This window comes from Macadamia integrifolia, unplaced genomic scaffold (genome assembly GCF_013358625.1).
Source record: "Macadamia integrifolia cultivar HAES 741 unplaced genomic scaffold, SCU_Mint_v3 scaffold2029, whole genome shotgun sequence".
Lineage (NCBI taxonomy): Eukaryota > Viridiplantae > Streptophyta > Magnoliopsida > Proteales > Proteaceae > Macadamia > Macadamia integrifolia.
In genome coordinates this window covers 70,055-84,506 of record NW_024868470.1, presented here as the reverse complement: position 1 = coordinate 84,506, position 14,452 = coordinate 70,055, and the positions used below count along the sequence as shown (strand labels likewise).

The window sequence follows — 14,452 nt, the reverse complement described above, 5'->3', positions numbered from 1 at the left end:
TTTAGCATCACTCAATTGTATCTAGATTAGTCATGTCATCATGTAAACTATGTGTAGCTTAGTCATCCTCATATGATTATGACATGTGTGTTGTGTTTTACATTCTCAATGCTAAATGATTGATGTGCTTATATGATGAATGATGGGATCACTATGCATGATGCATTATTAGACTAGATGCCATAGTTGGCTTGGAAACGAGGGCATTGGTGGCCCGTGGAATGGGACGCGGTGGCACTATGTAATCGTACTATGTCATGTAGGAGCATACGGTTTAGGATTATCATCTTCCCGTGCTACGACCCTTCCCAATAGGGGTTGAAGTGTTGGGTTATCACTTAGGGGGAAGCAGTGGTCGCGGGTGTCGGGTCACTATGGCGGTTAGACATACGGTCGGCTGGTCATTAGGACAGTCGACAACCTCAGTGGTATATTCAAGAGGGCCAATCGTACTGCTTTTAAATTGCTGGAGTCAGCACCTTTACTTTCTGTCATTTACTTTTATGTTGAGAGCCGGTAGTCGGCATGCTTTACTTTTCCGAGTACTCACGGTGGGCCTTCTCCGACAGCCCTATGGGTGTATCGCGAGATGGAGTTCGCAGCTCGTACCCGGAGCATACGCGCACTATGGTTGTAGTAGCACCAAACCAAAGACTTAGCAATGTTGTTTAGGTGGATGAGATTTAAAATGAATTGCATAGTATATAGTGCATATGGATGTGATTGTTGTGTGGATTGTTGTGTGGTCCTTCTTTTCACTTACTGAGCTAGTGAGCTCATCCCACGTGCGCATCTCTTTTAGATGATTTTGCAAGTCCGCAGCCTGAAGATCAAGGGTCTGGCCCCACAGTTGAGTTTCTCGATGAGGATTGGTGGGTCCCCGAGGAGTATGAGCACGGTACGGATTGCACGTGCGAGGGCTGTGCTGCGAGACCGCAGTATTGACGCCATATAGGGTTTTACTTTTTGATTCTTTTGGTGACCCCTTTTTGTGTACTTGATACGTGAATTGTTATTCTTTTTGTGTAAATATCATGCCTACGGGCCCACATGTATTTATCTATATACTATAATTTGGGTATCAAGTATATTGGGGATATTTACAGGTAAATTAAGTCTTCCGCTGAACTTTTGATCGTTTATCTTCGATGTGTGTATGTTGTGGTTGGGTACTATATCAGATGATCCTGGCAGGTTTGGATTAACCGGAGTTAACCTGGTCATCGGTCCGGTTCTGTGTGAACGGGGTGTGACAATACTGATCATAGTACTCACACACAATCAAAGTCTTACAGTTGGAGGGGTAGGCGTTCCCACAATCCAAGTGATAGTGATGTGTTGAGGAGTAGCATGGGGTCAATGAACATTAGTTCGTATCATGTTGTTACCTCATCCGGACATGGACACCATGTATCTTCAAGTGCTTCTTCAAGCTATGGATATGAGACTTATGCAGGACCAACATTGGCGACTCCAGAGCAGTACAGAAGATTCTACCATGAATGAAAATCCCACTACAATAGATATTTCGACTAGGGTAAATATTGTGCCTATGTCCGACAAGTGCATAACATTATCTTAGTTGCTCCTATTCAAGAAGAAAGTCAATAGGAGGTCCTAGCTATGAATATGAACCACCATGACACTCTTCATGACATTCATCACAGTGACAATGGCAATGAGAACAGAAAAAATTGTAAGAAACCTCGTAGTTTTGAACATTTTGAACTCAATATACTTGTCTATCAATGTGATACCCTCTATTTTAGTATTTATGCATTCTACACGTTATATATAGCTTTTTTTTTTTTGCAAAAGTGTATAAAATTGTGTTCTCTATCCATTTATGTGTGTATTTTTAGCGTTCTCCGATAAAATATGATACCCTCCAATACATATCTTAATTTTGGCTGACTAATACTAATACTTTAATCTTTGCCTTGGATAGAACACTTACTAGATTTGATGACCTCTTTACTTGGGCGATGGCCTATCAATTATAATCCGTTTAATTGAGGGACTTAAATTGGCCCAACCTTGCTATTAGCCTATTATGAGAACCGGGCGATGGATCTAGTGACCGAAAATGAATTGCTGGAGAACAAATTGCTTTCCAATGATTTCCCTGGTGACCAATTCTACAATGGCTCCATTTGGTTGCAAGAGAAATTAAAAGGGGAAAAATTACAAACTTAAGAATAAAATTTTTTAATAATCATTACTTCAAGTGATTATGTTATGGGAAAAGGTTGGGTATGCCGCCGATATCAAGTATGCTAGCACCCATTTTGTCTATCTCTCTCTTCCCTTTTTTTGAAATGACCCTCATATCCTTCCTGAATGATACTCCATCATGTGTTCCTATTGGTGCTATCCGCTAGCATACGTGATATCGGCAACATACCTATCCCTCTCCGTTATGTTATTAACTCCAAATTATTTTATATTTGAGTATTAAATTTTACTTTACTTTGAAAAAAGTAAAATAAAAATTATATTTAAAAAGGAAAAAGGTTGGGTATGCCGCCGATATCAAGTATGTTAACACCCATTGTGTCTATCTCTCTCTTCCCTTTTTCTGAAATGACCCCGTATCCTTCCTGAATGATACTCCATCATGTGTTCCTATTGATGCTATCCGCTAGCATACTTGATATCAACGGCATACCTATCCCTCTCCCATTTAAAAAATAGCATTCTTAAAAGATATTTAAAAAATGGGAAAAAGAATAATACCTAATAATGCGACCACAGGGACCAATAAGAGAGCGCATATTGACATAAAGACATTGAGTTTTCTAGGTTTCACATTGGCGGGGGCATACCTTCACCATCCTCTATGGCTGCATCTAGGGGCCGCGTGACAAATGATCTTTGCCATTAGAAAATTTGGTGAAATCCTACTGGTCTGTGATAGAAAACACCCAGACACGACCCCTAAAAACAAGGGCTGGGTCTGGCTGTTCCTTACAGACCAGCAGGATTTTTTTCCCTAACCGCTCCCATTAATTTTCCTTTGCCACAAAACAAAGCCAAAAGGCTTTTTCCCTATCTAATATTCCATAGAGAGAATAAAGGAAGAGCTCCAATGGATGCCCTAGATCTAATTTGCCAAATAAAGGAGATCTAGACTGGCTATCAAAAGATAACCTCCTAGGTGTGCCACAAGAAGTTTCCTTCACAATTCCCTGGCCTAATGATATGAGAACGGCTCTATAAGCTCATCTCCATCCTCTGTTTTTTCTTTCATCCTTTACTTTCCCTCACACCTCAGAGGCTCCAGAGGCTCCGAGTCATCCACTTGCAGTTTAAACCAGTTAGAAAAAGGCTAGGACAGTCCGGTTTTAAAGACTATATTCTCTATTCCAGCATATATTTTCACCACTGCACTGTCAATAATTTTAAATGTTACGAAAAAAAAAAAAGAATGATAACCCATTGGAGATAATACAAAAACACCACTCCCCAGTGAGAATATCGCGATTGCTAGCTATACCAATCTAGAAACAGGATAGAAAAGGTAAGAACAAACAAGAAAAGCAAAAGAAAGGTCCTCCCACTGCTGTTACGCTGAATGGCTTGGGACAGCTCCTTGTTGCCCATGTCCACATTCTTTGTAGCTTCAACTGCCTGAAAGTAAGAATATAAAAATACAAGAATGTGAAGAACCTGAACAAAACTGATACAAGTTTAATGCCGCTAACTAGGAATCCGCAAAGAATGATGCCAATGGCTTGGGATTCAAATTATTGAAGATGCAACTACAGAAGTCAGTTTTTCTTTCTCATAAGAAATCTTTTGGTTCATCTGTAGAACCCCAAAAAGGAGGATTTGGACCACCTAAATTCATTCAATGTTGGATCATTAGTAATATAGCCAATACGCTAAACATGAATTCAGAACTATGGGAACAATCCTTGTAGAGATCCATAAGAAGCAGGCTCCCTTCTACACACACACACACACACACACACACACACACACAAAAAGAAGAAGGTTCACAATCATTCAATCTATAGGATTCTTTTTCCTCAAGGTTTAGAATGCTTTAATAATTAGATGTTCAGACTCTAAATCAGTTTGAATTCAATTTAATGTTAGCCCTCAACCCCACCTGTCCTAACCAATATCAAACTCAAAAATTACCCTATACGATTTAGCAATGTCAGAAGGGACAAATGACTGGCAAAAGATCAAACAGAATAGGTTCTTACCTGGTCATACAAATACTCAATCTGCTTAGACTGTTGAAGAACATGTGTCGCCATAAGGTGATTCAGTGCAGACATTTCTACCATCTTTGTCTCAGTTCCTTGAACAGCATCTAGAAGACTGGCCAACTCTACCTGTCCAAATACAGTGAAGCAATTTCAATCTTAACCAGTTGAGAAACTCCATAATCAAAAGCATAAACGGGAACTTGTACAAGAGAACCTTCAACCATAAACCAATCTAATGATTACCTGAAGAGCTCGTGTTTCATCATCCAATAGTTGCTGCTGAACTCTAAGGGGTTCAGATGGAAATTCATTCTTCGACTCCTCCCTGAGCTCTGAATGATCAGATTCAGATACAACCGGTGTATTTACGTTAGCGGCACGGTGTAGCTTTCGTCTTGGTGTTACTCTATTAATGGCATCCTGGAAGCGAATGGCTCTAAGCTGGTCAAACTGAGCTGTCACGGAGTGTAGCCTCTCACTTAAAATCAAAACCTGACATCCATAGTAGCAGATAAGTGACAGAGAAACGTACAATATAGAAATCCCTCACTAAACTAGCTGAGTTTAGTAGTTTTCACCCAAAGAGCATGACTTAAATAAATGTGGTTCCTCAAAAAACTGAACATCTTTGTTTTGACAAGTGCAATAATCTTTTTTTTTTTTTTTTTTTTTTTTTTTTAAGGTAGATGGAGTCCTAATGGGGTTTTCAGGAAGCCTAAGATTACTGGTTTCAGACATCCAGTGAAAGCGGAATCACAGTGACAATTTTAGAAAACAGATGTAAGAGATGGATGGTCTGCTCTGGACAGAAATCTGGTCGAATGTTTAGTATGGACTGAGGAACAAAAACTTAAGATTTCATACCAATCCAATTTTTCAGATCTGAAGTTATGGCTCAAGTTTACTTGAAGTAGGATCTAGAAATCATGGTCCAGAACAACAAATCAATAATCAGATTCAAAGCAACCAGAATAGAAGTATTTCAGAAGATTCAACCTGCTGGAATATTAGAAACAGATGAATAAACAGTCAACTGAAATCAGGTTTCAGAAAGGTAACTCAGAATTCCACAAATTGAAGAAACATACAAGAACTAGGACTCTTCCAGTTCGATGGAGAAATTTTAAACTAGAAAAAAAACCAGCAGGATAGTGATTAACTAAACTGACAGAGAAACCTGAAAATAAGATGCATAGGAACTAGAAAGTTCAGAAATGACCTGATTCTGCAAGAAACAAAATAATAATATAAGAAGAAAGAGAATGAGAAGAAGAGATAGTGGGCGAGCCTGTGGCACAACGGTTAAGTTGTACTATTGCAACATATTTGATCACATGTTCAAAAATTGGAAACAGCCTCTCCCGCGAAGCAGGGGGCAAGGCTGCATACATTTGCCCCTCCCAGACCCTGCAGTAGCGACAGCCTTGTGTACTGGGTGGCTCTTTTTTCAAAAAATGAGAAGAAGAGATATGACGCATAACAATCCCCCCTGGAACTTGACTGGAATCCCACTAGCCTACATTAGCATCCAGCAAGGGTCTCACTGCATCTCATAACAAGTTACTCTGATTCTCACAGAGCAACAGAGGCAAAAGCCAATCTTTCATTACTCAAATTCGCATGCCTTAATGGCTGGTTACATAAATACATGACTATCAAAATATGACTCCCAACCTGACTTGAAATAGCCTAAACCACTAATCAAATTAGCTACTTAAATTACCAATAAAAGGCTTAAGAGAACTCCAAAACTCACTCAAAAGCCACCATCTGTGTTTGGAGATATGACTCCCAACCTGACTTGAAATAGCCTAAACCACTAATCAAATTAGCTACTTAAATTACCAATAAAAGGCTTAAGAGAACTCCAAAACTCACTCAAAAGCCACCATCTGTGTTTGGAGATATGACTCCCAACCTGACTTGAAATAGCCTAAACCACTAATCAAATTAGCTACTTAAATTACCAATAAAAGGCTTAAGAGAACTCCAAAACTCACTCAAAAGCCACCATCTGTGTTTGGAGTTCCCAAATACCCTTTCTTTGTCAAGTATGGTGATGCTAAGGTCCCTCCTCAACCTTCTCCTCCTCCTACTTGCAAACCTCCCCCAAAACCAGATCTTCCCCCTCCTTCTATTCCTCCTTGTTGCATGTACACCCCGGGATCCTCCTCTTCTTCTCCCCTTAAGAATTTCCCTAATCTTTGTGACTCTAGCCCCGATACTCATGGTGTTCGGCATGTTTGGAAAATTAAGCCTCCTCTTCGTCTTACTGGACAACCTTCAGAAATATCCCCAGCAAAAGCAGCTTTGAACTGGCAGGCCGACAACACCGTCGTTCAAAACCAATACCTCGAAAGGATTCTTGCTCAAACTCAACAAACTCATGGCACTCTGTCTCATCATGATCACCTTCTCCAGTCTTTAAGGCGAGAAAATGATCAAGTTCATACAGAACTTGCTGGAATTGCTTCAAGTGCCGCAGACACCACTACAGCCTTTGCCATCATTGGTCAAAAGGAAAAACATCTTCGATATCTCGAAGCTCAACTTCATAGTCTTCAACGGACTCCTCATCCCTCTTCGGCAACAAACAGGCAACAGCCACTTCTTGTCACAATTCCAAGCTTCATTTCCCAAGATCCATTCAGTATGTATGCCCCTTAGGCTCCTCCAATTGTCTCTTCTCCACGGCTTGAAAAAACTTGCCATAGACTTAATATAGATTCCTGAACCAGCCTGAACTAGGACACATAATGAAAGTATTCCAAGAGAAACTAAGAATTATGAAACTCCTGAAACCGCAAGCTATTCTTCTTCTCCTAGCATTGCTAATGGTGCCTAGATACTGCACAATTCTCCACGGCTTGAAAAAACTTGCCCACAAGTTTTGTAGTGGCTTAGAATGAACATTATAGGAGAAGCATGCATCTTCAGCCAAAATTAAAATTCTGGTAGTACATGGAAGATACGAAAAAAAATGTGCAGCCTAGGAAACCTTCTCATCAAAGTAGTGAGGTGAAATCATGTATCTCTATGAAATCCACAATAATAACAATAGCATCTTGAATATTCACAGCTTCACGTGGTGTATTCTCGAAGTCCTCCTTAACCATGATCATCTAGTATTGCTGCTGCAACCTTGTCTTTGCCATCTTCTTTGAGTTTAGCAATGTTATCTTTCACAGCAGAATTTTCTACACATTGAGTCTCTTCTTTAAAATCTTCAAGCATTGTCTCATCTATGTCGTCACAGGCTGCTTTGATTTCTCCATCTTTATCTTCAACAGTAGGCTTCAACTCTTGAAGTGAAGGAATATCTTTTGCCTAGCAAAGAACCTGATTTTCAGATTGAATCATTGATTCCTCTACAATTGTTGTCTCTTCTTCACTTTTACAATCGCAATCAAACTCATGTCGGAAAGCTGGATTCTCCTTCGCCGGCTCATTCAAAGTAATAGACTCCACTTCAACTATTTCCTTTGTTTCTTCCTTTGACGGTGCAAAGTTGAGCTCAGCCTGTGCTTTAACATTGTACATGTTAGATTTCCAACACTTTACAACTTAAGAACTGAATTTTAGAGATAGTTGCTTCGAGCTTTCTTCAGCTTTGAAGGCCTTTTGGCAGTAATCTTGTCGAAGGGAGAGCGTCCTTTGGATATTTTCTTGTAGATACTTGTTCTTCAACTCATGTTCATTTTTCCTTCTAACTCTAAACCTCACTTAAGGGATTCCCCACCATTGTTTAGCACGACCAATCAATTGCAAATGAAGTAATGAACAATTCTAAACTTCATCTCCTCTTCCAAGTCGTACTAGTCAAAATATTCCTCTAAAGAAGCTAACCAAATAGCCATGCTTCCATCTGTCTAGCAAAGTAAGAAACTGCTGGCTTCACCTTCCTGTAGTATTATTAGAGTCCTCCATGATAACTGTTCTTTACCAAGGTGTGCAAGTTGTCCTCAAAAGAGGGCTAATTTGTAGGAACTCTCTATGGTCTTCTCTCAACTCTCATGGTATTATTTGCAGTAAATTGAGTTGGTAATACCTTGTCAGGTCTAGGATTTTCATAATTTCCAGGCATAGAAGAAGGATTAGTCAGCACGCTGCTGTTCTATGGCAGTCATCCTATCATATTGTTGCCTGATCATATCAATGATCTAATTGAGTGTATCTTGGACAATAACTGGGTAAGAAGTCCTTGGCTCGATGCTCCCATAGCTCTGACACCAAATAATGGGGTTTTCTGGAAGCCTTAGGATACTAGGTTTAGAAACCAATAAAACCAGAATCGCAGCAATAGGTTTAGAAACCAGATTTAAGAGATTTCAGAAAACAAGCTAAATGGATGGTCTGATCTGGCCAGAAATTTGATCGAAGGTTTATTATGGACTGAGTAACAACAAAGTCTTATCCCAACTCAATGGGGTCAGCTACATGGAGGTTCCAGGCAAAACACTAAAATTTCAGATCAACCCGATGGTCAGATCTGAAGTTATGGATCAACAGATCAAGCCTACTTGAAGTAGGATTCTAGAAATCAGAATCCATAACTAGAAATCGATAACCAGAATAGAAGTATTAAATCTTATGAAATATACTGGAATATTTGTAACAGATGTATAAACAATTAATTGAAATCAGATTTCAGAAAGGTAACTCAGAATTCCAAAAAATTGAAGAAATGTATCCCCGATGATGTAGGTCAAGTTGGGCCCAATTTTGGTGAGAATTAGGTCCCACTACCTCCTACTGATGTGTGAACTTTGAGTCAATCTGACTCTGCACCATTCAGGTCTATCCGTGTTAATGAAATCCATCCCGTGTACGAATCGACTGCCTAGCAAAGCACTTGCCGTGGAAAAGTTACCAGAAGGTTGAAGAAGCCAATGCAACTTATTGAGTTGGGCGTGCAAAACAAAGCAAAGCAAAGAAAACTATGATCATAAATCTTTGGACAATTCTAGGCCACTGAAAATATAACGAAACATGTGCAATACAAGGTGAACCACATCAATGAATTAGGGGCCTAGATTTGACACCTGAGCAATACATGGTATCTTCTACCCTTTTTGGATTTATTGAGTTGGCACGCCAAGTAGCAGAAATAGGGATGCAGGAGTTCCATTCCCACAAGACTTGTCTCTATTTTAAATAAATTAACTTAATTTATTCCCCTCCCACCCTCCCCCTGCCCCAACTCTGTTCGATGGGAGCTTCTCTTAATGCAATCACACGTTGATCTAGCCATCACCAGGGCCACAAAGGACTAACTAAAGAATGGCACAAAATTAAACAATATTCAGAAAAATAAGTATAAAACTAATAAACATGTATAGTTTGAAGAAGGCAATACTAAGCACACAAACAATCATCGAGCGTGCATCCAAACAACCACATGGAAATGTTTTGCCAAATAAAAAAGCAAAGAACAGACCCAAAGGATGCTGTACTCTTACCACTCCATGTCTGTGGGCTACAATATCAGCATTAGAATTACCACCACGGAGCCCAAGCCATTGCCTTGAATTTATATTCTCATCTTCATCATTTATCCTATCTTTAAGAATATCTATCTGCTCTTTGCATGCTTTAATGAAAACAGTCACCTGCATAGAAGGCAATTTCACGATAAGTAATTCTATTGCAAAATAAGCAGTTGTGCATTCAGTGGTGAAAGATCTAGAAATAAAATGAGCATATGGAACAATACATCCACAAGATTCACAGCAACAGCAACAAGATATTCGGTCAACTCACTTCATGCTCAATGCTGTCTCTTTCATGTTCAGTAGTGCGGTGCAGATCCGTATAATCCTTTCGATGTTTAACAATAAACTGTTCCAAACTTTTGATGCTTTCAAGCTTGCAAATCAAAGGAAGTAATCATTAGCATCTCATGCATCACTACCTAGAAACCATCCTCAACCTACAATGGGAACTCTGGACCATGATTTCCAATAACTCATATACTAACCATAGGAGCAAAGACTATCAAAAAAAGTTGAATGAGATGACAGAGAAGATGGTGTACATACTGTTTTCAATGCAGCTTTCATAAAAGGTGACCGCTGCCGAGGTTTTGGCATAATGAAAGATGCCAATATGGCTGCAGTTTTGGACTGTCAAACATAGATCCCACCAAACAGAAATTAGAAGGGCCATGTAACCAAAATGGCCAAAGAAAAGGCCACACATTGTAAGAAATACGTTCTAAATCCCTTTTTATATTTTGGGGAGGGGGCAGGGGGTTCAGATGCTGCAGAATAGATTTCAGTTACAATCCCATTAAAAGTATTTAAACAGATACATTTCAAATCAGAAACACCTTCTTAAAACAACAGGGGGTGGGGGTGGGGGTGGGGGTGGGGGTGGGTGTGGGTGGTATTAACGAACCTCATTATATCCTAGAGAAAGAGCTACAGCATGCACTGTATCCTTGAAATCCTCAGTTCTGTCCCTGGTTCTCGACATCACCCTGCATTCCACCAGTGAGGAAAAAAACAAGCTTTCAGTACAGATTCTTCTAGTGTCACAAAAGCCAGAGACTCAAAGCAGCAAAGAGAAGGTACAAAGGGACCGAAAAAGGTACATAACTGGGTTTTTGGTTTTCTTCAGTTACTTATCACGGAAGAATTGCAAAAGTTACTAGAAGCAGCCTCATCAAATGTTTGCAACCACATCAACTCGAAATAATAAATATTCAAATAAAACAACAGAGGAACAATGCATCAATTAAAATTCTGAATCCTACATTAGAAACAGGTAATGAGCATATGAGAGAAAAGTTAGAAGATTAAGACCTAAGAAATTTAAAGAATTAATGATAGTAAAATATCTAGATATTCAATGTGTTGCAGAAGGGGGCGGTACGCCAAAAGAGAATAACGTTCAATTAAACAATCAAAACATTTCTGTTTCACTAACTGATTACTCTGTATGCAACCACAGTCATGTGCCAGGATTAGGAAGTTGGAGGCTTGAGAGTGGAGTTCAAATATAACACATTCTACATAGAATTATCGGATAAGGATTCACAATATGTTTTTATTTTTAATCAAATTGATTTAGATTTTCCTGTGGTAAATTTTGAACAAATCAAATCACACAGCTGCACATACATAGAGGACCTTGAATAGGAAAAGTGATGCATATACGGCTCTCCTTACCTGGTTGGACCAACATGACTGGCTTTAGGCAAGTGCCAAGAAGAACTGGTCCAGCCCAAGGTTTTGGTCCAAGGGTTGAAAATAAAATTAGTAGTTATTTAGTATTTTATTTCATGTCTTTTATTTTCCAGATTTGAATGTAAGAGTTTGGATCTATTTCCTTGCATTGGTTTCCTTTTATGGTTGTTTTCTAGTTTAGGCTAGTTTCCATTTCAGTTAAGGTTCTAATTCTATGTCTTTACTTTCCTATATATTGACTGCAACCGATGGACAAACAAGAGTGATTTTGATTATTGAATGAAGATGTTAAGTTTGTGCACCAGTGAAGTGTGTGATTCCCCTCTTTCCCCTTCTCTACTCTAATTTCCCCTTTCTTCCCTAAGGTTCTCCATCAACTTGGTATCAGAGCCGAATTCCTTCGTTCTCACCCTATTCCCCTTTCTTTCTTACCCAAACTCTGTCTTACCGTCTCCCTCTTCCATCTGCTTGTATCCAAACAACAGCAGCAAACAAACCAAAAAAACTATCCCTGTTGCAAAACAGAGAAGGCGGAACCCTCCCTGCTAGGGTCGAGTAAAAAAAAAGAAAGAAAAAGAAAAAAACCTATCTCTGTTGCAAAACAGAGGAGGCGGAACCCATCCCTACTGGCACAGAAAACAGAAGAAGAAGAAGAAGAAGTAAAAGCAGAGAGAGAAGATGAAGGAACAGAGAGACACGAAGAGACATACCTGGTTTCCGTCGCCGTTGCTCGCCTCAAATCCTGCCGCTATTTGCTTGCAGTCTCCAAAGCCTTCAAGGAGCGATACTTTCTTTTGTCGGTATTCCCAACCCCAACCCCTCAATTTGTTTTCTCTCTTCTTTATGATTTCTCTTTTTTCAAAATTACCCCTCCCTATCTTAATTCCTTTGTCCTCATATTTTTCTTATTTTCAGTTTGACCCTTGTTCCACACGTGTCTTCCTTTGTGACTTAAAGTGCACTTTCACTATTTACAGTTCTGCCATCCTTGCAAAAAAAAAAAGAGAGATAATTACCATTCTGCCATTCTCCTTTAAGTTTCCATCTAATTACTATATTGCCATTACTCTTTGAGTGTTATTCTGTTAATCATCACCATGGTAGCCAATAGTGAAATTGTTCAATAGCTAAACTCCTATAAGGGAGAAAATGATACAAAAATTAAAGCTATTATGACAATGATAGAATCCATGCAAGCTTCTGTTGATCGTTTGGTGACAGCAAATAGAGGAAAGAGTCTCATTCAATCTAGGGATTCTTTCAACAACGTTCCACAGGATCCACCACCACATCATACACCACCGCCACCACCATATGGTACTGGTAAATATGATGATGGAGCAGAAAGAACAGCAAGGTTGGATGTCCTTGATTTTATGGAGACAACAATCCAGAATTGTATCTTGACTAGATTCACAACTTACAGACATTCTTCAAATGGTATGGGTTGACTGAGGCCCGAAAGATCCTATTTGCAGAGGCTAAATTGAAAGGCATGGTCTGAGTCTGGTGGATCAAGCTACAGTAACATAACCGAACCCGAGGGATTGGCTTAGTCACTACTACTGGGTTGAAATGCATGAAGTCATGAATCGGAGATTCTTACCTTCTGATTACAAGCAACGCATGCATCTCAGGTTTGCGCAGTTGAAACAAGAGAATTTAACCGTTGAAGAATATGTTGTGAGATTTTATTATTTGGGCACTCGTTCTGATTTTGAGTGGGATAAAGAAGTATTAGTGGCACAATTTCACAATGGTTTGCACTCTCAACTTAGTGCTGCCCTTGCATCTAGTCGACTACCTACTATGGAAGATGACGTGCAAGTAGCGTATTAGACTGAGGGAAGTCTGAAAAGCCCATACAATCGGAGAAATTTTACAGATACTTTTCCTCGAGGTACTAGTTTCATTCCGCAACAACCTCCTACCCAAGAAAGGTAATCTAGCAAACCACAAGCTAGTGCTACATATATGGCCTCTTCACGACCTAGCCGGCCATATTCTCCACCTCGATATGTTTCTGAAATGTCATCTTCACGGCCTACTCGTCCATACTCACCCCCTTGGCGTGGTTCAGATAAACCTTCTGATGCAACAAAATTTACAGTTCGGTGCTACTCATGCCATGGATTTGGACATATCAGTGCTCAATGTCCCAACCGTTTGGTTACTTTTATTGATAAAGATTCTCCTATACCATATATTCTTGAAGAGCAACTTGGTTCTGACACAGTTGATTTAAGAGAAGAGCGTGAGCCAGGTGAAGTCAATGACACTCAATGATGAAGACCAACATCCTTTTTATGTCATTCGTCACGTGCTAACCACTCAGAAAGCCACTGACAATAAAGATTGGTGCCGCAGTAGTATTTTTCAAACTCGTGTGAAGTGCAATGACCAGTTGTTAACCTTGGTCATTAATGGAGGTAGTTGCACTAATGTTGTCTCTAAAAACACTGTTCTTAAGCTAAGATTGAAGACAAAGCCACATCCAAATCCCTACAAGGTTGCTTAGGTGAGCAACACTAATCTCAAAATCACAGATAAGTGTTTGGTCACATATTCTAATGGTGGATTTAAAGATATAGTCCAATGTGATGTCCTCCCTTTGAAGGTGTGCTATATCCTTCTTGGTCGATCTTAGTTGTTTCACAAGAAAGTACAACATTGTGCCTATGCCAATACCTATGCTTCAAGCATGCTAACAAGACTATGAAGTTTCATCGTGCCAAAGATCTCCCTGAAAGTAAGCTCAAAAAGATGGTGAGATCATTCCTTATTCAGAGTGTAATACCCTACTTTTTAAACCCGATCTGATTTCGCGGTTGACCCGGTTTAACCGTGCAGGAACCGAACTAGAGGGAGTTAGAGCGGGTTCCTTGTGGGCTATGATGGCAAGGGTGACCTTAAACTCCGGCTGGCCAGACAAGTCCGAGCCAGTGCCAGAAGAGACAGGAGTGCCCAAGCCGTGTACATGCACCTACCATAAGGCCATGTACGGATAAAGCAGGTATTATAGCCGTATTTTAAGGTATATATGTA

The 14,452-nt window shown here is 39.7% G+C and overlaps 1 protein-coding gene across 1 annotated transcript; it reads right to left on the bottom strand.

Moving 5' to 3' along the window:
* Positions 1 to 3,342: 3,342 nt before the first annotated feature.
* Positions 3,343 to 12,227, bottom strand: LOC122065472 (syntaxin-81). Its single transcript, XM_042629279.1, has 8 exons — positions 12,118 to 12,227; positions 10,617 to 10,698; positions 10,259 to 10,342; positions 9,981 to 10,085; positions 9,680 to 9,829; positions 4,464 to 4,712; positions 4,215 to 4,346; positions 3,343 to 3,630 (listed from the first exon to the last, which is right to left on the bottom strand). Exons 2-8 carry the CDS (start codon positions 10,692 to 10,694, stop codon positions 3,487 to 3,489), a joined length of 942 nt encoding a protein of 313 aa, XP_042485213.1. The 5' UTR covers positions 10,695 to 10,698; positions 12,118 to 12,227; the 3' UTR covers positions 3,343 to 3,486.
* Between the last annotated feature and the right edge of the window lie 2,225 nt (positions 12,228 to 14,452).